Source organism: Petaurus breviceps, unplaced genomic scaffold (genome assembly GCF_028583685.1).
Source record: "Petaurus breviceps papuanus isolate PSGF00001 unplaced genomic scaffold, PetGlider_PUasm1.0 612, whole genome shotgun sequence".
Taxonomy (NCBI): Eukaryota; Metazoa; Chordata; class Mammalia; order Diprotodontia; family Petauridae; genus Petaurus; species Petaurus breviceps.
The window spans coordinates 274-23,118 of NW_027186404.1; the positions used below are offsets into that span (position 1 = coordinate 274).

General features: G+C 38.1%; 1 protein-coding gene across 3 annotated transcripts in view; it reads left to right on the plus strand.

Moving 5' to 3' along the window:
- Positions 1–279: 279 nt before the first annotated feature.
- The window catches only part of LOC138173617 (tyrosine-protein phosphatase non-receptor type 3-like), a 61,428-nt gene continuing 38,862 nt past the window's right edge, over positions 280–22,845 (plus strand). For all 3 annotated transcript variants that reach the window (XM_069103664.1, XM_069103665.1, XM_069103666.1), the window contains exons 1-3: positions 280–349; positions 10,508–10,664; positions 15,490–15,653. In XM_069103664.1, coding sequence (XP_068959765.1) covers positions 311–349; positions 10,508–10,664; positions 15,490–15,653 — 360 coding nt within the window. In that variant the 5' untranslated portion in view covers positions 280–310. The remainder of the gene's footprint in view (positions 350–10,507; positions 10,665–15,489; positions 15,654–22,845) is intronic.

Below are 22,845 nucleotides of genomic sequence, written 5' to 3' on the forward strand. Positions count from 1 at the left end.
ACATTTAATATTCATATTAACCTCTAATTAGTGGAAGTGTCAGGGAGAGAGAATATTGGGGAAGTAAAAGGCTCCTAGTCTCTACCCTTTCCCCTAAGAGGTTGTGTGTGTTTGTGTGTGTGTGTGTGTGTGTGTGTGTGTGTGTTTAGAAGATGAAGAGGAATGAGAATCTTGGCACCCTTTTTCAGGGAGAATCTTGATTTCTCTACTACATTGACATAAAATTAGACCATGGAACTTAGGAATTTTTCACCATACTTGTTTTCATAAATGTGAACAATTTATCATCTAGGGTGGTGTTGATCAAAAAATGCCTCTTGTGGTGTCAAGGATCAGCCCAGAGTCACCGGTGAGTCAACATTTTAAATGTTATTTCCCAAATTCATGTTTAAAACCTATCATAAATGTATATTTTAATACTGTGCTTTAGAATATATTTCCTATATTATCTTATTCCTAGAAGGAATACAATTAAGGTAAAGAGTCTTGCATTGCCTGCCCACTTTTCTACTTAGGTAGACTTTTCAGTATACCACTAAGATTATCGGAAGAGATTGTAACTAATAAACCTATGACCTGAAGGTCAGTTACTCTAATCTTGAAAGTAAAATTGCCCCTGTCTTGTTGTCCTTTCCCCTAATGCCCCTCTACTTTGTGTACCAGCAGCAACATTCCAATATAGATGTCAAATCTCCACAAATAACACAAAAACCTTCTATAGTTATGCCTCCAGCAGCACTGAGACTTTGGAGGTACCATGTATTATTCATCTTTGTGTTCCAGGGTTTGTCTAATCCTTACCATTCTAACCGTGTACATCCCTGAGGAAAAAGAGTGATTGGTGGTGGGTGGCAGAACGAGGTGGGTGAGGCAAAATGTTATTTGTTCCAAGCAGCTTGAGCTTTGGGGGAGAAGATTTATAAGAGATTAAATAGCAAAGAGACAGTTAGCTAGATTAATCAGAATGGAGGAAGGAAGTACCAGTAGGAAAGGAGGAGGGGAATTAAAAAAAGACTTATTTATGTAGGGACTTGGGGGCCGCAGCAGGAGAATATTGACATGTTCCACAGATACACATTTAAAGACAAACAGGCTTTGGTGTAAACTAAACCATGAAATTTTTAAATTTAGGCAAAAATCAGGTTCTTGTTGCCATTTTGTAGGGAAGAGGTTAAGAGAAACCTAAGGCTTTTACTGCTTTTTTGACAAGTCCATGAGAAGGTAGATAGAGAGCCATTCTCAAAGTCAACAAGACTTGGGTTCATGTGCCACAACCAGTTTATACTAGCTTTGTGACTGTGAACAAGTCAAGGTGCCAGACACAAGATCCATTGACCACATGTTACTTGTGTAACCCTTATGTAGCCTGAACCAGATTAGAATGTAATTGAGAAAGTTTTAACAAAATAAATAAAAATACAGTGAAACACATATTGTTAATATGTGATTTCCTAAGTCAGTATGTGACCCACAGGGATCCTTATATGGTCCCTGTTTTTATTTGAATTTGATACCACTATTCTAGGTAACTCTTATGACTTTGAATTACAGAGAAGACTCTTTTGATTTGCACTGGTAAAGGAAGTTTCCTCACCTGGAAGTTCCAAATGCTATTGAAATCACAGACCCATCCAGCCTTAATCCATAAAGGAAATAAAAAATCTTCCATGTTTTATCCTTAGTAGAAATTCAAAGAACATTGTCATTATTTATACAGAACCCTTCATTTTTTAATAACTACTTATTTCTTTAAGAAGTATAATCCTAATTTTTCTTATAATCCTTTCTTGCACGTTTTATCCTTAATAGAAATACAGAGAACATTGCTACCATTTACACACAATCCTTTCATTTTTTAATTACTACTTAACAGTTTCATTTCTCTTAAATCATTTGGATTAAAAACTCTCAGCATTCCCATTAAACTTTCCTCATCTTCACAGTTGCTGAGGTAGCAGAGACTGGAATAAGACTAAAAAATTTCTAATTGGGTCATGGGGAGATCCCTTTTCTTCTGGTGTCCCTTTTTCCTATTCATGTGTGCTAGCATTATATTTATTTGATAGAATGCATAGTATAGATGGAAGATAATTAGACTGTAAGTCAGGAGACCTTGGTTCTAACCCTGTCTCTGACAAGGATTAGACAAGAGCAAGGTAAGAATCAAATGCAGGTCCCCTGTCCAGGACAGCAAATACTCCTGGGACTACCACTCCATAGCCCAGAAAATTTTTAAAAAGCCCCTATCAGGACCTCCAAGGACCAGGATGGCAGAGTGAACCCAGCTTGCTCCAACCTCGCCCCCCCCCACCGCCCTGAAAACATAGTAATTATTGCTGCAGGGTAAAACCCTCAACAGTAAAGGCTTAAGAACCCTAGAGGAAGGGTGTGGCTAGGGCTCTGCCTCAAAATGGGTAGAAAGCAGACTGCAAAGACAGAGTCTGGAGTCCTACTATCCTCAGAGGGAGGTACCAAACTCAGAGGGAGACAATGTGGACTCCACACCCACAGCTGAAACATCAACAGGGAATGGATCCCAAGCACAGAAAGCTCTCCTAGATGAGCTCAAAAGGAACTTTGAAAACCAAATGAGAGAGATAGAAGACAAAATGAATAATTCTTTTAAAATCAAAATTGCAGAATTAGAAAAACATTCTAATGAAGAAAACAGCTCCTTAAAAAGAAAAGTATATGATATGGAAAAGGAACTCCAAAAACTAACCAAGGAAAATGATTTGCTAAAAACCAGAATCAACCAAATTGAAACAAATAACTCAATGAGGAACCAAGAATTAGTCAAACTAAACAACAAGAATGAAAAATTAGAAAAGATGTAAAATATCTCAATGGAAAAATAACTGACCTGGAAAACAGATCCAGGAGAGATAACCTGAGAATCATAGGCCTACCAGAAAATCATGATAAAAAAATGAGCCTGGATAACATTCTTCAAGAGCTCATTGAGGAAAACTGCCCTGAGATACTAGAACCTGAGGGTAAAATAGAAATCAAGAGAATCCACTGGACACCTGCTGAAAGACATCCCAAATTTAAAAATCCTCGAAATGTTGTGGCCAAACTCAAGAACTACCAGGTAAAAGAGAAAATACTTCAAGCGGCCAGAAAGAAGCAATTCAAATATTGAGTGAGGGTCCACAGTGAGGATCGCATAGGATTTGGCAACCTCTACACTGGAAGATTGGAGGCAGTGGAATTCAATTTTCTGGAAGGCAAAAGAGCTCGGGTTACAACCAAGGATCCACCTACCCATCGAGACTAAGCATATTCTTCCAGGCAAAGAGATGGTCATTCAATGATATAACAGATTTCCAGACCTTTCTGATGAAAAAGCCAGAGCTCAATGGAAAATTCAACCTCCAATTACGAGATGCAAGAGTGACATAGAAAGGTAAACAAGGAAAACACACACACACACACACATATCCTGTTATTTAATAAGAGCAAATTGTTTATAGACAAGTAGAGGGTATGAGTATAAATTACACAAAATGACAATTTAAAAAAATCTTATTAAGGGCTACAAAGGGACTGCAATGGAAGAAGAGGAATGAATGAAGTGGAAAAGGGTAAATTATGCCACTCGAAGAGGCATAAAAACAATATAGCAGAGGAAAAGAAGGGAGGGAGATGAGTATTATATGAGCTTTTCCCTCATTGGTCCTGGTGCAAGGAGGGAATAACAAACAGTTAAGCATAGGACTCTATGGAGAAGAGACACAAAACATCATATTAGAGGGAAAGAGGGGAGGGAGAGGAGCTTCGCATGAGATTTGCTCCTGTCACTCTTGGTGCGAAGAAGAAATAACATACTTCATTAAGTATAAAAATATCCTACAGAGGCAGTAGGAGGGGGAAAGGGCTATGAAGGGGGGGGTGGTTAGTAGGGAGGGAAGAAGTAAGGAGAAAGGGGAGAAAAAGGGAGGGGGGCTGATAAGGGAAAACTGAGGGAGGTGGTGGTCAAAAGGAAAACTATTAAGGAGGGGAAGGGAGAAGGGGAGAAAAAATATAAGCATTAACAGGGGAGAGAATAGGATGGAGGGAAAAGAAACAGATAATAATCATAACTGTGAATGTGAATGGAACTCTCCCATAAAACGGAGGCAGATAGCAGAATGGATTAAAAATCATAATCCTACAATATGCTGTTTAAAAGAAACACATCTGGGCAGCTAGGTGGCGCAATGAATAGAGCACCAGCCCTGAAGTCAGGAAGACCTGAGTTCAAATCCGGCCTCAGACACTTAACACAAATACTACCCGCGTGACCTTGGGCAAGTCACTTAACCCCTATTGGCCTCCAAAAAAGGGGGGGGCAAAAAATAAATAAATAAATGAATGAATGAATAAAAGAAACACATCTAAAACAAAGGGAAATACACCGGGTAAAGGTAAAAGGCTGGAATAAAATATATCATGCCTCAGCTAAAGTAAAAAAAAAGCAGGGGTAGCAATCCTTATCTCAGATAAAGCAAAAGCAAAAATTGACCTAATTAAAAGACATAAGGAAGGAAACTATATCCTGCTAAAAGGCACTATCAAGAATGAAGCAATATCATTACTTAACATGCACCAATACATATACCATACATTTGGTATAGCATCCAAATTCCTAGAGGAGAAGGTAAGGGAATTAGAGGAAGAAATAGATAGCAAAACTATACTAGTGGGAGACCTTAATCTCCCCCTCTCTGAGCTTGATAAATCCAACCTCAGAATGAACAAGAAAGAAATTAAGGTGGTGAATAGAATTTTAGAGAGGGTAGGTATGACAGATCTCTGGAGAAAACTGAATGGGGATAAAAAGGAATATACCTTCTTCTCAGCGGTACATGGCACATACACAAAAATTGACTATGTACTAGGACATAAAAACCTCACAATTCAGTGCAGAAAGGCAGAAATAATAAATGCATCATTCTCAGATCATGATGCAATAAAAATCATATGTAATAAAGGGCCATGGAAAGACAGACTAAAAACTAATTGGAAACTAAACAATTTAATGCTAAAGAATGAGTGGGTCAAACAGGAAATCATAGAAACAATCAGTAACTTCATTCAAGAGAATGACGATAATGAGACAATGTACCAAAATTTGTGGGATACAGCAAAGGCAGTTCTTAGGGTAAGTTTTATATCCCTGAGTACACACATGAATAAATTAGAGAAAAGAGAGGTAAGTGAATTGGGCATGCAATTGAAAAAGCTAGGGGAAAAAAACAAATTGAAAATCCCCAATTAAATACTAAATTAGAAATATTGAAAACCAAAGGAGAGATTAATAAAATTGAAATTAAGAAAACTATTGAATTAATAAATAAAACTAAGAGATGGTTTTATGAAAAAAAAAAACAATAAAATTGATAGGCCCTTAGTCAGTATGATATAAAAAAAAGAAGAAAACCAAATTATGAGTATCAAAAATGAAAACAGTGACCCTGCCACCAATGAAGAGGAAATTAAAACAATAATTAGGAATTATTTTGCCCAGTTGTATGCACATAAATTTGACCATCTTAGGGAAATGGATGAATATTTACAAAAATATAGGTTGCCCAAATTAACTGAAGAGGAAGTAAATTACTTAAATAATCCCATCTCAGTAAAAGAACAAGTCATCAGTGAACTCCTCAGGAAAAAATCCCCAGGGCTGGATGGATTTACTAGTGAATTCTATCAAACATTTAAAGAACAGTTGATTCCAATACTCTACAAACTATTCGGGAAAATTAGTGAAGAAGGTGTCCTACCAAATTCTTTTTATGACACAAATATGATACTGAAACCTAAATCAGGAAGAGATAAAACAGAGAAAGAAAATTATAGACCAATCTCCCTCATGAATATAGATGCAGACACTTTAAATAAAATATTAGCAAAAAGACTACAGCAACTTATCACAAGAATAATACACTTTGATCAGGTAGGATTTATTCCAGGAATGCAAGGATGGTTTAATATTAGGAAAACCATCAGTATAATTGATCATATCAACAATAAAACTAGCAAAAACCACATGATTATCTCAATAGATGCAGAAAAGGCTTTTGACAAAATACAACATCCATTCCTATTAAAAACACTAGAAAGAATAGGAACAAATGGAGCCTTCCTTAAAATAATAGGTAGCATCAATTTAAAGCCATCAGCAAGTATTATATGTAATGGGGAGAAGCTAGAAGCATTTCCAATAAGATCAGGGGTGAAACAAGGATGTCCCTCTTATTCAATCTGGTACTAGAAATGTTAGCAGTAGCAATTAGAGAAGAAAAAGGAATCAAATTAGGCAGAGACCAAGCTATCACTCTTTGCAGATGATATGATGATATACTTAGAGAATCCTAGAGAATCAAATAAAAAACTATTTGAGACAATAAATAAATTTAGCAAAGTTGCAGGATATAAAATAAACCCACATAAATCCTGAGCATTCCTGATATTTCTAATGAAATTCAACAGCAAGAGATAGAAAGAGAAAACCCATTTAAAGTTACTGTAGACATTATAAAATATTTGGGCTTCTACCTGCCAAAACCAACCCAAGACTTATATGAACACAACTACAAAACACTTCACACAAATAAAGTCAGATCTAACTAGTTGGAAAGACATCAATTGCTCATGGCTGGGTCAAGCTAATATAATAAAATGACAATTTTACCTAAATTAAATTATATATTTAGTGCCATACCAATCAGTTTACCCAAAAAAATACCTTATAGAGCTAGAAAAGATAGTAACAAAATTCATTTGGGAAAACAAAATGTCCAGAATGTCAAGGGAATTAATGAAAAGAAATGTTAGGGATGGTGGACTAGCTATACCAGATTTTAATCTGTACTATAAAGCAGCAGTCCTCAAAACTACTTGGTACTGGCTGAGGAATAGAGTAGTGGATCAATGGAATAGATTGGGTACATGAGACTCAGCAGTCAATGACTATAGTAATCTACTGTTTGATAAACCCAAAGACCCCAATTTTGGGGATAAGATATTTGACAAAAACTGCTGGAAAAACTGGAATATAGTATGGCAGAAACTGGGCATAGACCATTATCTAACACCATATACCAAAATCAAGTCTAAATGGGTGCATGATCTAGGTATAAAGTCTGATACTCTAAGCAATCTGGGAAAGCAAGGAGTAGTTTACCTGTCAGATTTGTGGAGAGGTGAAGACTTTATGACCAAACAAGAATTAGAGGGCATTATAAAATGCAATATGGATAATTTTGATTACATTAAATTGAAAAACTTCTGTACAAACAAAACCAATATAACCAGGATTAAGAGGGAAGTGGAAAATTGGGAAAGAATTTTTACAACTTATGTCACTGATAAAGGACTCATTTCTAAAATATACAGAGATTTGAGTCAAATCTATAAGAATACAAGTCATTCCCCAATTGATAAATGGTCAAAGGATATGAACAGGCAGTTTACAGAGGAAGATATTAAAGATATTTATAAGCATATGAAAAAATGCTCTAAATCACTATTGATTAGAGAAATGCAAATCAAAACAACTCTGAGGTACCTCATTTCACCAGTCAGATTGGCTAAGATGACAAAACAGGAAAATGGGAAATGCTGGAGAGGATGTGGACAAATTGGAACACTAATGCATTGCTGGTGGAGTTGTGAACTGATCCAACCATTATGGAAAGCAATCTGGAATTATGTCCAAAGGGGTATCCCAAAGAGATCATAGAAGTGGGAAAAAGACCCATATTGTACAAAAATATTTATAGCTCTTTTTGTGGTAGCAAAGAATTGGAAATTAAGGGGGTGCCCATCAATTGGGGAATGGCTGAACAAGTTGTGGTATATGCATGTTATGGAATACTATTGTGCAATAAGAAATGAGGAGCAGATGGACTTCATATGTACCTGGAGAGGCTTATACGAACTGATACTGAGTGAGAAGAGAGAAATTCCAGGAGGAATTTGTACACAATTACAGACACAACGTATGTGTGACTACCAACTTTGATAAACCTGACTCTTCTGAGCAATCCAGAGACATCAGTCAAACCCAAAAGATTCATGATGGAGAGAGATGTTTACATCCACAGAAAGAACTAAGATTGAACCCAGATTGAAGTAAACTACCTGCCCTTTTTCGTTTTCTTTTTTGGTTTTGTTTCCTCTTTCCCATTCTTCATTCCATCTGTTACAATTCTTTATAACCTGACTAATACCTATTGTGAAAGTATGTGCAGATACTATACTTGATTGTATGCTGCCATGGGGGAGGAGGGAGAGAAAATTTGAAACTCAAGGAATTGTGGTAATAATCTTGTAAACTAAAAGTAAACAAATTAATAAAGACCCCCCAAAAAACCTCCAAAGTACTTAAATTTGAACCATTTTGTCTGTTTCACTGATACCTCAGGACCTTTTTCTGCCATACTTAGAGGATTTTTTCCTTCCTAATATGAAGCATCCTGTATTTGTCTCTATCAATTATCATTATTTACTGAAATAATTATTTATTGAGTACACATTGTACACCTATTACTATATAACTAGTGTGATGGGACATTTTTGTGTTGTTGCTTTTTAAAGAAGTCTAACATATAATTCCTGGCCATAAATGGCTTGAAATCTATCTGGAATGCATGTTTAGGAAAAACACCAAATTGAAAACCGTGAACTTTAGTCCTTACCCAACTAACTAATTTGGGCTAGACCACGGGTGGCGAACTCTGGCCTTAAAGACAAATCCAGCTGGCCACCTGTTCTTGGTACTGCCCAAACTAAGAATGCTTTTTACATTTTTAAAGAAAGTTTTGTTGTATTTAAAAATGTAAAAAAAACCCAAAAAACATTCTGACCTCTACTGACACTATAAAAAAACAGGCTTCAGGCCACATTTCCAGCTGGGGTCATAATTCTCCAAACCCCTGGGCTAGACACTTAAACTCTCTAAGTTTGATTTGCCTCATTACCCATTAAGTACTAATTCGCTGGATTATCTCCAATGCTAGTTCTAAGGTCCTAACATTTCTATAAATGAGATGTGATGATAAAGAAACTCAACAGAGGTATATATTGATTGTTTTTTTAAGTCTGCCACAACTTACACAACCAAATGGATGTTGATTTCTTTAAATTTTTCATCTTTGGAAATGACACTTATTCCAGTGCTATAGTTCCTGCCCAAAACATGAACTGTTTTTTTCAGATCTCTTTCAGAGTTGACACTACATTCTTTGAAATAATACTCATTATTCCTGAAAGGTCATCTCCTGAGAATGGGTTTGATTTTGGGGAAACAGCCATAAGACACTTAGAGTCTAACAAGTAAGGTGGTTGCTTATCCTGGACATTACTATTTATTTTTTTAAAAAAGGTAAAGACACAATATTGATTTTCTTCTTCAACTTGGAAACTAGCCATGAGGGAAATTTCAGAACAGACAAATGGGTTTGGTACAGTAATGCTACAGTTGGTATAAATGTATGGCCTCCCGAAATTATTGCTTTGAAGGACAACACTCAGGTTGCTAGATGTAGAATTTTTGGGTTCTTCGTCCAAAACGTAGTCATTTTGGGGCAGCTAGGTGGCTCACTGAATAGAGCACCAGCCCTGGAATCAGGAGGACCTGAGTTCAAATATAAACTCAGAAACTTAACAAAATTACTAGCTGTGTGACCTTGGGTAAGTCACTTAACCCCAATTGACTTGCCTGCCTCCCCCCCCCACACACACAAAAAAACAAACAAGCAAAAACTAGCTTTTCTTTTGCTGAACAGTTAACAAAGAGTATGACATCATGTCTCCTGTCTATCTTACTGGAGTTCTTTTCAATTTTAATCTTATCTCTAGCTCATCTTACTTGATGCTATCAGCAAATGGAATGAGGATTAATTGAAGTGTTTGCTGCTGCTGTCAATTTGAAGGGAGGATATGGACAAAAGGTTTTCTGAAAAACAAAAAAGTAGAAACAGAAAGATAGCAATGCCTGCTAGTAATTATAGTAATAAATGGATGTTGACTGCCTTAAGAAAATAAACTTCTGTGTGGTTTTTAGTTTTACTTTAAAAATATTTTTTCAGCTGAATTCTGTTTGAAGCTGCTTAAAAGCAACCTCACATTTTGATTTTATCAATATAGCTATTGATTCATAAAATCATAGATCTGGAGCCTGAAGGGACCACTAAAGTCAACTATTTCCATCTCATTTTACAGTGTGGAAACTGATGGCACGGGGAGATGAAGTGACTTGCCCTAGGTCACAGCTCTGAGATGTTAGAAGTATCAAAGGGGAGATTTGAACCCTGAGCCTCTGTCTCCTGAGTCAGTGTCCTTTCCACTGTGCTACACTGTCTCCAAAGGATGCAGTAGGATATTGGTGGAAGAGAATAATGAATTCTTGGTCATGGTCCTAAGACTAAATTTAGCACAGGAAAGGATGGTATTCTTCACTACCCAGGAAGGTAGCTATAGTAACCTAATAAATTTTGTTTTGATCTTGAAACAGGCTGACAAATGCATTCCTAAGCTGAATGAAGGGGATCAAATAGTACTTATAAATGGCAGAGACATCTCCGAGCACACCCATGATCAAGTGGTAATGTTTATCAAAGCCAGCCGGGAGTCACACACGAGAGAACTGGCACTATTAATCAGGAGGAAAGGTAACTAAATATAAGAATAGGAGTTAATTTAATAGATGAGAATGTGTTGTCCCTAAAAAGGAGTTATATTTAATTCCATGGCATTTCAACATCTTATAATCAGTAACCTACTATTGCAAGATGCCTGGTACTCATTTGCTGACTATTAGGAAATTTAACATTGACATCCGTTCCAAAATGGAAGCCATTTACCTATAGTTGGTTATTGTTTTTTTGGGCCAGGGGGCGGAGTGGAACCATGAGGAGGAAACCAAATGTATCCATTTATTTCGGTATTATTAATTTATTCATTATTAATTTCTATTGAATTTTTTTTATTATTGTATGAAACTCTCCCTTGATAGTGTACATATATGGGTTTCTTCACTTTCTTTTACATACCATTTGGTTTGTGTTGATCCTGAAGAGGTAAAGGTTAGAAGGCCTAAAAGAATATTAGTGGCTATAGGTAGTGGATATAGCCAAGACAGGAGTGAGAATGGATAAAAAAAGAAAATTTAACCCACCAAAGAATAGTAATCTAGAAGGGTGGAATAGTGGTCCCATCCAGCCTTGGCACTGGAATCAAGTTTATGAGATATGAAATTAGTTGTCTTGCTTGACCTTGATCTAAGAAAGGTAGGAATATAAAAAAAAAAATTCCTAGTTTCTGCCTTTACAAATATCAATTCTCTTAATACGTTAAAACCGTAAATACATTAAAATAAACCGTAAATACGTTAAAAAAAAAAAGTAAAAAACCGTTAATACGTTAAAACCGTAAAATACGTTAAAAAATAAGCTGGCCCCTTTCCCACATTTCCAAGCTTCTTATATCTTAACTTCCCTCGTGTATGCTGGTATCAATCCATATTGGCTTCCTTGCTCTTTATACACGATATTCCATCTCTGTACTCCAAATATTTTTGCTGGCTATCCTCTCTGTTTGGATCCTGTTTTTTGACTTTCTTTGTATCCCCAGCACTTAGCACATGCCTCCTGGCACATGGTAGGCATTTAGTAAATACCTACTGGCTAACTTAAGAAGTTTGCCACAATCACCAGCATTCACTGATGACTTGCTACTTTGAGTGAGGCTGAAAAATTAATGGAATGCTTTTGAGTGCACCCACTTGTGGCAGGCGGGGAAATATATCAAGAGGAAAACAGTCTATTAATTAACACTTTCTTGGTCAAAGTTTTAAGAGCCTTGGCCACCCAAGTCATCCACACAAAGCCTGTCTTGATTCTAAGAAAGCACCCCAAATCATTCTTAATTAAATGTTTTAGGTAAAATTTATGATAACTTTATTATCATGTGCCCCACGCTCATTTTGTTCTTACTAGTACAAGGACTCCTTGCATAATTGATGCGTACCATCCACCTGTGCACATCTTGGAGGATTTAAAGCCCAGTTTTATTGTTTTGAATTACTAACAAGGCATATAACAGGTGTATCTTGTTTTTTAAACATCACAACTGTTTGTTATATCCATGGTTTGATGCAAAGTCCTCGATCCAGATTCCAAATCCCACTTTTAATATTGTTCTCTTGAGAAAACATGCCTGAAGTTGTTCTTTTGTCTGACACAGTTTCTAAGAGCACATTATGAAAGGGGAAGCTGGGACTGCCTATATTCACATGAATGACAGTTTTCAACCTTGACTCATAAGTGATTGTTATTCACTGTAAAACAACAGGAAAGACACAAATGACTTAAATGTGCCAATTATTCATCAGGCATTTACTAGAACCATGAGAGACACTGAAAAGATTGAAGTAGACTCTGCTTCCTGGGAGGGATAGCGCATGTGTCTATGAAAAGATATGACCAGGGAAGGCCCCAGGGAGGGTACTTTTCAGCTGGACCTTGGAGGATAGGTCAGGTTCAGGTAATTCAAAGAGAAGGTGATAAGAGGAGAAAGAATGGTAATAATCTTAACAATAATGGTGGTGATAGCATTTCCATAGCACTTTAAGGTTTGCAAAGCACTTTGCCTTAATTCATTTGATCTTCACATCTGGGAGGAAGGGGCTAACGTTATCTCCCATTTTATAGATGAGGAAACTGAGGGAGAGAGAAATTTAAGGGACTTGACCAAGGTCACACAGCTAGTAATAATAACAGTAATAACAATTTATATAGTGCCTACTCTGTGCCAGGCATTGGGCTAAGTGCTTTCCAATTATAGTCTCATTTGATCCTCACAACAACCCTCTCAATAAAGGTGCTGTTACTATCCCCATTTTACAGATAAGGAAACTGAGGCAGACAGGTTAAGTGATTTGCCCGGGGCCACCCAGCCAGTAAGTGTCTAGTAGGATTTTAATTCAAATCTTCCTGATTCCAGGCTATAATACAGAGCTACCTAGCCAAAAAAAAAAGTCATGAAGAGCAACAGAAAAATTCGAGCCCTGTTTGGGGAACCTTGAGGAAGCCACTTTAGGAATGGAAGGTTTGTGTCAGAGAGTAGGGAGAGAAAAGATTGCTAAGGTAGGTCATCCTCATTTGGTAGAGGAATTTTAATGCCAAGCTAAGGTGTTTAAATTTTTTTTCTCTTTTGTATATATCAGAAATCCATTGATGGTTTTTCATATTGGAAGTGATAGGAATAAAGCTATGATTTAAGCAGTTTAATCTGTTAACAGTATGGAAGAAGAATTGAAAGGAAAAGAAGGCAGAGAGGCCAGTTGAGAAGATTCCATAATCTAAATGTAAGATCATTTGGGATAAGTTGGGCCCATGAAAGGAAGAACATTAAAAAAGAAAGAGGCAGGGGCAGCTAGGTGGTGCAGTGAATAGAGCACCGGCCCTGGAGTCAGGAGCACCTGAGTTCAAATTTGACCTCAGACACTTAACACTTACTAGCCATGTGACCTTGGGCAAGTCACTTAACCCCAGTTTCCCTCCAAAAAGCAAAAAAAGAAAAAGAGGCAGTGCATTGCTGTAGAAAGTACCGTTGGTCAGTCATTTTGCTAACCTCCAGAGATAGAGAGAAAGGCAAAAACCTCCTCCCTCCCCTCTAGGAACTCATATTCCAGTGGAGAAAACATGTAAATAATATAACTACATAGAAGATATGTGCAGAGTAGGTGGAAGGTAATCTTAGCAGAGGATGCCCTAGCAGCTAGAAGGGGCAAAAACAATGGTCTTGTAGAAAGTGAGAATTAAAGAAAAACAGAGAAATTAAAAGGCAGAGTTGAAGAGGGAGAGCATTCTAGGCAAGGGGGACAGACAGTTCAAAGGCCCTGAGAGGAAAGATGGATTTTCACTTTTGAGTTGCCACAAGTAGGCCAGGATAGCTGGATTAAGAGTACTCTGTGGTTGTCAAATGGTGGCAGCTGTGTGGCATAGTGGATAGTGTTGGGCATGGAGTCAGGAAGACACTAGCTGTATGACCCTGGGCAAGTCACTTCACCCTGTTTGCCTCAGTTTCCTCATCAGCAAAATAAACTAGAGAAGGACATGGCAAAGCACTCCAGTATCTTTGCCAAGAAAACCCCAAATGGGGTCCCAAAGAGCATGTGGAGAGTTAAGTATAACATGAGTAGAAAAGTAGGAATCATAAACTCTAAATCCAGATGACCTGGTTTTCAAATCCTACACTTGTTCCTTATCAGCCTGTGGCTTCACAATTTGGGACTTTTTTCCCCTTATCTATAAAGTCAAAGTATTGGACTAGACCTAGAAAACCCCTTTTAGCTCTAAATCTTATCATCTGTTCTTTGAGGAAATGGATAGGACTTGGTGAGATAAAGGGAAGAGTGATGAGACTTTTAATAGGCATGCTTGAAGTAAGGATAGAGAAGTGGTTTAAGGGGAAAATATTGAGAGTTTTATGGGGGATTTTTTGGGTTTTTTAGATCTCTTGAGTGTGAGATAATAATGGAACAAGCATTTGTAATTCAGATAGTTGACAATGCAGTATATAGTTTAAATGAAAAGTCAAGTTTAGAAGTATTGATGTGGAGAATGATTTCCACATATGAATTATCATAATGTATCCCATCCATTAACTTACACAGTCCTCACAACTCTGAGAAATGTAGGTAGTAGCATACATTATCATACCCATATTACTGAACATAAACTGAGGCTTTAAGAGGTTAAGTGATTTGCCCAGTCACCCAACTAGGGAGTCTAATGCCAAGACAGCAGGTATAATAGTGTAGAAAGAAAAAAGCAGGGGGCCTAAGACTGAGCCTTGAATGATGCCTACACTAAGGAGTCACCAATGATGGAAAATATTTTCCTTTTAAGCATTTTCCCCTATATCTCCACTTCTGAATGTCGATCACCATTAAAAATCATAGCATGGGGGTGGCCAGATGGCTCAGTGAATAAGAGCACTGGCTCCAGTGTCAGGATGACCTGGGGATCAAATCTGGGCTCAGATACTCAATACCACACCCAGAAATAACTGGCCGTGTAACCTTGAACAAGTTACTTAACCCCGATTGCTAAAAAAAAAAAAAAAATCATAGCATGTAGGACAAAGCAGAAAGACTAGTTTGTCATTTGTGCAGTTAGCCCATCTGTCATCTTGACTTTTGTCCTGCCACTGGACTTTGATAACTCAAAAAGAGGGAGTGAGGCTGATGACTTTGCCCAGATCTGCCTCACTTAAATTCATTTGCTCAAAAGTCAAGATATCACCCATGGTGTATTATGTCTACAGTCATTTTCTGTTATACCACAGCATCTTTGATTGTGTTCTGTGGTCATTTAACAATTGTAAACAGCCGTCAGTGGTCTATGTTTACATGTAACCTTGTTTTGGAAAAAATACCATAAGTCAATTTTTACTACAGAAGCAACATGTTCTAATTTTTGTATCTTGTAGTTGTCCATTCATTTGCTGAAGCCAAATCAGAAGATGAAATAGACTGTCAACTTTTCCCGGAGTCCATTCTCCCTATGAATTCAAAGTATGACACCACCTTGGAAGAATCTATAGAACAGCTAAAGGAAGGTCTAGAAAGTGGGACCGTGCTTATTCAGTTTGAGGTAAGAGATACCCAGTGCTGTTATCTAGCAACATTTATCATTAGCCTCAAGCCAGGCGGTTCTGCCTTGCCTATCAGAACCACACAATCACTGCTGAACCAACGGTAACAGGAGGGGATTTTCCCTCTGTGCATAGAACACCAAACAAGCCATTTGTTGGGAGGCAGGGGTATGTAGCGGGGGGTCTTTACAGCTCTAACATTCCATGATTTCTGTGCCCAAGGCTGTTTGTTCCTAGGATGTCACATTAGGCCATGAGCCTAAAATAGATTAGGGTTCAGGCCTCAAGAAATTGACTTAAGCACCTTTTTGTCTTCATGTTTTTTTATTGTTGGGTAGTCAGAGAAATTGCATCAAGAGTTGGGGAGGAAGGACTTAAAGAGAATTCAGTTGTTGAAATAGTTGCTTAAGAATCTTTCAGGCTCATAAAATGAACAATAGGAGAGGGTACAAAAAGAAGTATTATAATAATAACTGGTATTTAGATAGCATTTTAAAGTTTGCAATCCTTTTAACCTATTTTATAATTCTCTGAGCTTCACAATTCCCTTGTGAGGTAAGGGACTCCAGGTATTATCACCATTTAACATTTAAAGTCAGTTTTGGGACTTAATATCACCTATATGGTGTCTGCAATGTGATGGAAAAGTTAAACAAGTAGAAGAAGAACCCTCATTTTCTCTGTCAAGGATTAAGTTTGGGTAAAGCATTTATTAAGCACCTACCATATGCCAGGATTAGTACTAAGCCCTGGGGAGACAAGGAGAGGTACAAACAGTCCCTGTTCCATAAATCACATTAAAGGAGACTGGGAAGGCCTTCTCATAGAGGGTAGGATTTGGATTGAGACTTGAAGGAATCCAGGAAGTGGAGACAAAGAAGGGGAGAATCCCAGCTGTGGAGGATGAACATGCTCTGAATCCCCAAAGGGAGTGTCCTGTGCAAGGAACAGGAAGGAGGCCAGTGTCACTGGATTGAAGAGTACATGGAGGGGCTGAGGAAACTGAGGCTTATAGATAAGTGACCTGCCCAAGGTCACACAGTTGGTTATAACAAAGCTGAGACTAGAATATAGCCTTTAGCATCACTTCGTGGAGTTATGGCAGCATGACCAACCTGTTGATTGTCAGTGGGAAATAAATGAACATAAGGATATTGGCTCTATTACTATTTCCTAGAAATGTTTAATGCAGAAAGAGAAATCCTAAAGAGCCTAGAAACTGCCTTAGCTGGGCAAAATCCCATTGCCAAGTGGAAAGACTTGGCAGCCAAAAGCAATACTGACTTACAGAGGGGGATGGCAAAAACTGCCCCAAATTATCTTCCTAATGCATGGGTTTTGAACATGTCACTCTTTTATTCAAAAGCATCCTGGAGCTAAAAGTGCACACATTGGGGCGGCCAGGTAGCACAGCAAGTAAGAGCACCGGTTCCAGTGTTGGGACGACCTGGAGATCGAATCCCGGGCTCAGACACTTAGCACCCACCCAGAAACACCTGGCCGTGTAACCTTGAGCAAGTTACTTAACCCCAATTGCTTAGGGGCGGCCAGGTGGCTCAGCGAGTAAGAGCACCGGTTCCAGTGTTGGGACGACCTGGAGATTGAATCCCAGGCTCAGACACTCAGCACCACACCGAGAAATAACTGGCCGGGTAACCTTGAGCAAGTTACTTAACCCCAATTGCTTAAAAAAAAAAAAATATATATATATATATATATATATATAAATATATATATAAAAATAGAAGTGCACACATTTTTTCCAGGCTAGGGATAGCCTTCATCAGTCTGGCTCCTGTTGACCCTTCTGGCCTCATTTACCATTGTTTCCTTTCTCGCACCCCTTGTTCAGATAAACTGGACTATTAGCTATTCCCCAAGCCCAGCGTGCTCTTACCTTCCTCAGGGCATTTGTTTGTTCAGGCATCACCCATCCTTGAATATGCTGTCTTCATTTCTTCCTTTTCTTTCGAGACTCAGCTCAAGCACCTCTCCCTCTGTTAAGCCTTCTCTGATACCTGCAGGTGAAAGTGGTCTGTCTCCCACCTCAGATTTTCAAAGAGAACTCCATTTGAATCTCTTCTAAAGGCTAATGTGCAGCAAAAGCACTGGGAATTTGGGTGACTTGATTGGAGCAAGAAGACCTGGGATTCCTAGGGGGTCATGGAAAGGAGGACAGTGGTAGGCACACCTGTGAAAGGTGGTGTGGCAGGGCAATTCCCTGCCGCCACAGAGGATCTTGGGATTCCTGAAATCCATAAAGAACCGAGACACTTGTTTTATTCTGTGCTTTTCTACATTGGCTGTACCCCTCATAGATCATTCTTTGGTACCTAAAGATTTGAATTAAAAAAGAATTGAAAAGACAATTCACTATGGACCTGATACCAATCAACCCGGTTCCTATAAAAGCCCTTTGTCATGGAGATAGATACTTCTTACATGTTGTCCTAAGGTGCTTTGGTTCTTATATGAACCAAGGTCTTCTTCAGTCCAAGGGCAGTCCTTTATTCACTCTCCCACATTTCCTCCCATATCACAGATGAGGAAGCTGAGGCTTAGAGAAGTCAAGGGAATTATCCATGATCACACAGCTAGTAAATGTCAAAGACAGGATTTAAGACCAGATCTTCCTGATACTAAGCTTAGCCAGTCATCCGAAATGGCCTTACCTCTTATCATCCACTCAGGAAAAACAAAATTTGATAAAATATGTGCATAGTCTAGTCAGAGTCAGCAGTCTACAGCCCTCAGGCCAAATCTGATCTGCTGCCTGCTCTTATACCGTCCATAAAATAAGAATGATTTTTGCACTTCCAAATAAAGTATTTAATTTAATAAAATCTAGATTATGACATGCAGACATATTGGCAGCTTGTTGAATTAATTGGTCAATGTGTGTTTTGTATAATAACCATGCATATTTGTATATTGGCTATATTACTTTTCATGTTTTACCGTGAAACTACAGACGAGATAGTAAGCAGGGCCCAGAATTGATCCCAGGAGTACATTTGAGCAGGAGTGCACTGGAGAAATGGCTCAGTGCTTCATATGATCACAAACTGCCCACTATTGCAAGAGACCATTTTGGTAGCACTCTCATTCTCCTAAGGAGAATTTTTACAAACCAGGTTAATACCAGAGTCTCAAAACTCATATTCAAAATAACCCAAAGGGCAGATGGGGTGATAAATATTGGGTACATAAGACATAGATTGTACCCAACAGCTCAAAAGAAGTGAGGTAAAGAAAATAAGAAAGGGACATAGATGACTAGAAGAGGAGGTAGACTGGTAATTGACGACAGGTAGCCTAGTTGGTGCATTAGTGCTCTCAGGATATTCAGAGAACAAGAGGGAGGTTGCTAGAGTGCTAGGTGGGCCTTTTGTGAAGGATTTATGTGAAAATATAGATATAAAACTATAGGAGAGGAACAATAGAGCTCTAGAATATCCAGGGACTTCCAAGGTTATCTGATCCAACCCCTTCATTTTATAGAAGAGGAAACTGAAGCCAAGAAAACTCAATGGGATCACCCAATGTCACATAAATAAATATCAGACATAACATTTGAGCCCATGTCTTTTGATTCCAAAGTCAGTGTTCTTTTCCCTTGAATCAAACCGCCTCCCTTTTGGGTGGAATCATGGTGATCTGTATAGGTAGAAACAATCCATCGTGTTGACTTTTTTTTTGAAGCATTAGAGGAAAGCTTTGAAGTAGACAGATTTTACATAGTCTTTGCCTGTATCTTTAAGGTAATAATGGTTTGTTTTCCATTTAATGGGTTTTGGAATTATTACAATGAAGTAGGAATGTTTACAAAAATAAAAATAGGTTTCTAACTATCTCTCCTTTTACAGAATAGATATAGTCCAGTGAAGTTGGATTTAAAGCAGATTTCTTTATGTGAATTCTGTTTTCTCAATAAATCATTGAGCACTTATAGATGGTTTCTGTGCAAACACATGGGTATCCAGAACATTAAATATTTAAAGAGTGGAAACCTTGTAATAAAATATCAACAACAATAATAGTAAATATACAAAAGACAGTATGCTATTCTGAACTCAGAAGAAGTTACAGAATTAAAATATGACAATAAAATATACTGCAAGACCAGTAATTTTTCTTTTATGATCAAAGATTTCACCTTGTGTTACCTATTTTCCCCCTGAATGTGTCCATAAATCTCAACCAGCTTTTCTCCATTATGGTGCAGTGCCAAGAGTGCTGAATTTGGAGTGTTAGAGGCCCTGGGTATGAAGCCAAGGTCTGCCAATGTCAGCTGGTGAATCTAAGGAAGTAACTTTACCCCTCTGGACTTACTCTTCCATGTCTGGCAAGGATGAGATTAGATAAGGTGACCTTTAAGAAGGCTTCCTGGGGCAGCTATGAGGTGTAGTAGATAGAACACTGGCCCTGAAGTTAGGAGGATCTGAGTTCAAATCCATTCTCAGAGAGTTACTAGCTGTGTGACCCTGGACAATCACTTAACCCCCTATTGCCTTAAAAAAAAAAAAAGAATACTTCCCATATAAATTTGAGATCCACATCTTAAACTTACTTTCTTCTAGATGTTTGTTTTGGTTTTATTTTTCCCCAGAAGAAGCAGTGCAGTTAATTACAAAATTCATAACACACAAAGCTAAAGAATTAACTGCATTACTGTCAAGTTTGGTTCCAATGTGTGCTAGATAGCAATGTTGCTATGGGATGGTATTTATACAGTGGGATCAAACTCAAGTAGAAATGGGCACCACTAAACAATCCAGAAGGATCCTTGCAGGTTGTATGTTGCCTTAGAAAACCACATATTAACATTATCTATGTCTTACTGTATTTTTATTTATTTTGTTAAATATTTCCCAGTTACAGTATGTGTTTGATACCCCTGGTCTTAAAGATAAGAAACTGATAGTTTGTGCCTAGGTTTACTACTCTGTTTACCACTCTGTTCACTAATGCGGATGTTCTTTTTTAAAACAATCTTTGCGTTGACATAAAGGGTAAGATGGTGCAGTGAGTAGAGATCTGTCCTTGGAGCTGCATTCATGTTCTGCCTTGTACACACGTGGACAAGTTACTTAATCAAGATTGTAAATTGCAGAGAAAGTGCCAGCTTATATGGATAGAAGGGAGTTGCCAGTATCCACAAATCATAGGCCCTGCCCCATCTCTACCCCTTACATCAAAACAGTCTTTGTTGAATGTGGCAAAAAAAGAAAAAAAAATGGTCATTGTGGAACTTTAGATGATTCCTGGAGTTGAACACTAATATAGGTGTTGAAGCAGCTGGTCATCCCTGGGTGGCAACAGGAGAAGGGAAGAGGACTTTCATATTCCAATCATTTTCAGTAACATCTGAATCTTCCTGACCCCATTTAGGGGTTTTCTTGGCAAAGATACTGGAGTGGTTTGCTATTTCCATCTTCAGCTAATTTTACAGATGAGGAAACTGAGGCAAACAGGGTGAAGTGACTTGCCCAGGGTCATACAACTAGAGAGTGTCTGAGACCAGATTTGAATTCAATTCAGAAAGAGGAATCTTCCAGACTCCTGGCCCAGTGTTCTCTCCACTACTCCACCTAGCCTCCCCTCTAATTCCATAGTTTTAGTGTTTGTTGAAGGACAAGGGAAATTATTTCTTAGAGTTAATTTCAAACTGAATTTATTAATTCCTTGAGGACAAAATTCCATTTGGTGAATTTTTAAGCAGAGTTTTGTTTTATATATTTTAAAATTTAAAACCTTTATACTCTATTGTCAGCTCATGTTTATGTAGCATTTTGCAATCTAGAGAGCATTTTCATCCTCAATGTGGCAGTCAGTACAAAGATTTTTGACTCCCATTTTCCAGATGAGGAAACTGAGGTTCATAAAGATTAAGGAATCTGCCTAAGATTACAAAAGGTGGCAGAGTTGGAAATTGAATTGGGATCTTCCAACTCCAGCCAAATTCAGTGCTCTTTCTGCTTTACTACTATCTCCATACTAAGGGACACTGAGGCACAGCTTCCATTTTTCATGCTGGTTTCCATCCCTCTCAAGTTAGCTTTGGAGTATAGGAGAAGATGGTTGACAGAAGACTTAAAAGAAAAACCACCTAGGAGTGGGTGGTCTTGCTATTTATGAGACTGATTCATAAGTTATTAAGAAATACCAAAAGTCATATGAATCACGAATATTCACTCTTTCCTCAAAAAAATCAGTTTTTAATCAATCTATAGAAGCCATTTCCTGAGTGTAGGATCTTCACACCCTTTTCTCTTTTATATTTCCTTGGTCCTTTATCACAACTCAGTTCAGCAAATATTAGATGCTTATTCTCTGCTGTAGAGTTCAAGGCGTTTGCATTCTACTGGGAGAATACAACATATCTCCCAACATATAACTATAAAATAATTTAAGGAGGTCGAGAGGGTTCTTCTAATAAGAGAAAGCAGGAAGGGCTTCATGTCATGCAATTCAATTGAATAAAAATATGTTAAATGCCTGCTATGTACCAGGCACTCTGCTAAGTGCTGGGGATACAAAAAGAGGCAAAAGACAGGCCCTGCCCCCAAGGAGCTTGCAGTCTGGAGGGGGGAGACAATGTGCAAACAAATGTGCACAAACACACTATGTACAGGATAAATAGGAAATAACTAAAGAAGGAAGGCCCTGTAATTAGTAAGTGTTGGGGAAGGTTTCCAATGGAAGGTGGGATTTTAGTTGGGACTTAAAGAAATTCAGGTAGGTAGTTAGAGGAAGGAGAGTGTTCCTCTCCCTGGGGAACATCCAGGGAAGATGCCCAGAGCCAAAACTTGGAACATCTTCTTCCTGGACCAGTCAAGAGACCAGAGTCACTGAATCAAAGAGTACATGTTAGGGAGTAAGTTGTAAGACTAGAAAGGTGGTTGTTCAGTCATTTCAGTCATGTTCAACTCTTTGTGACCCAATGTGGGGTCTTCTTGCCAAAGATAGTGGAGTGACTTGTCATTTCCTTCTCCAGCTCATTTTACAGATGAGGAAACTGAGGCAAACAGGGTTAAGTGACTTGCCTGGGGTCACACAGCTAGTACGTGTCTGAGGTCAGATTTGAACTCAAGATGAATCTTCCTGACTCCAGGCTGTATTCTATTCACTGAACCACCTCCCAGCTTTTGAAATATAGTGAAACACAGTTCTCAGAATATTAAAAAAAAA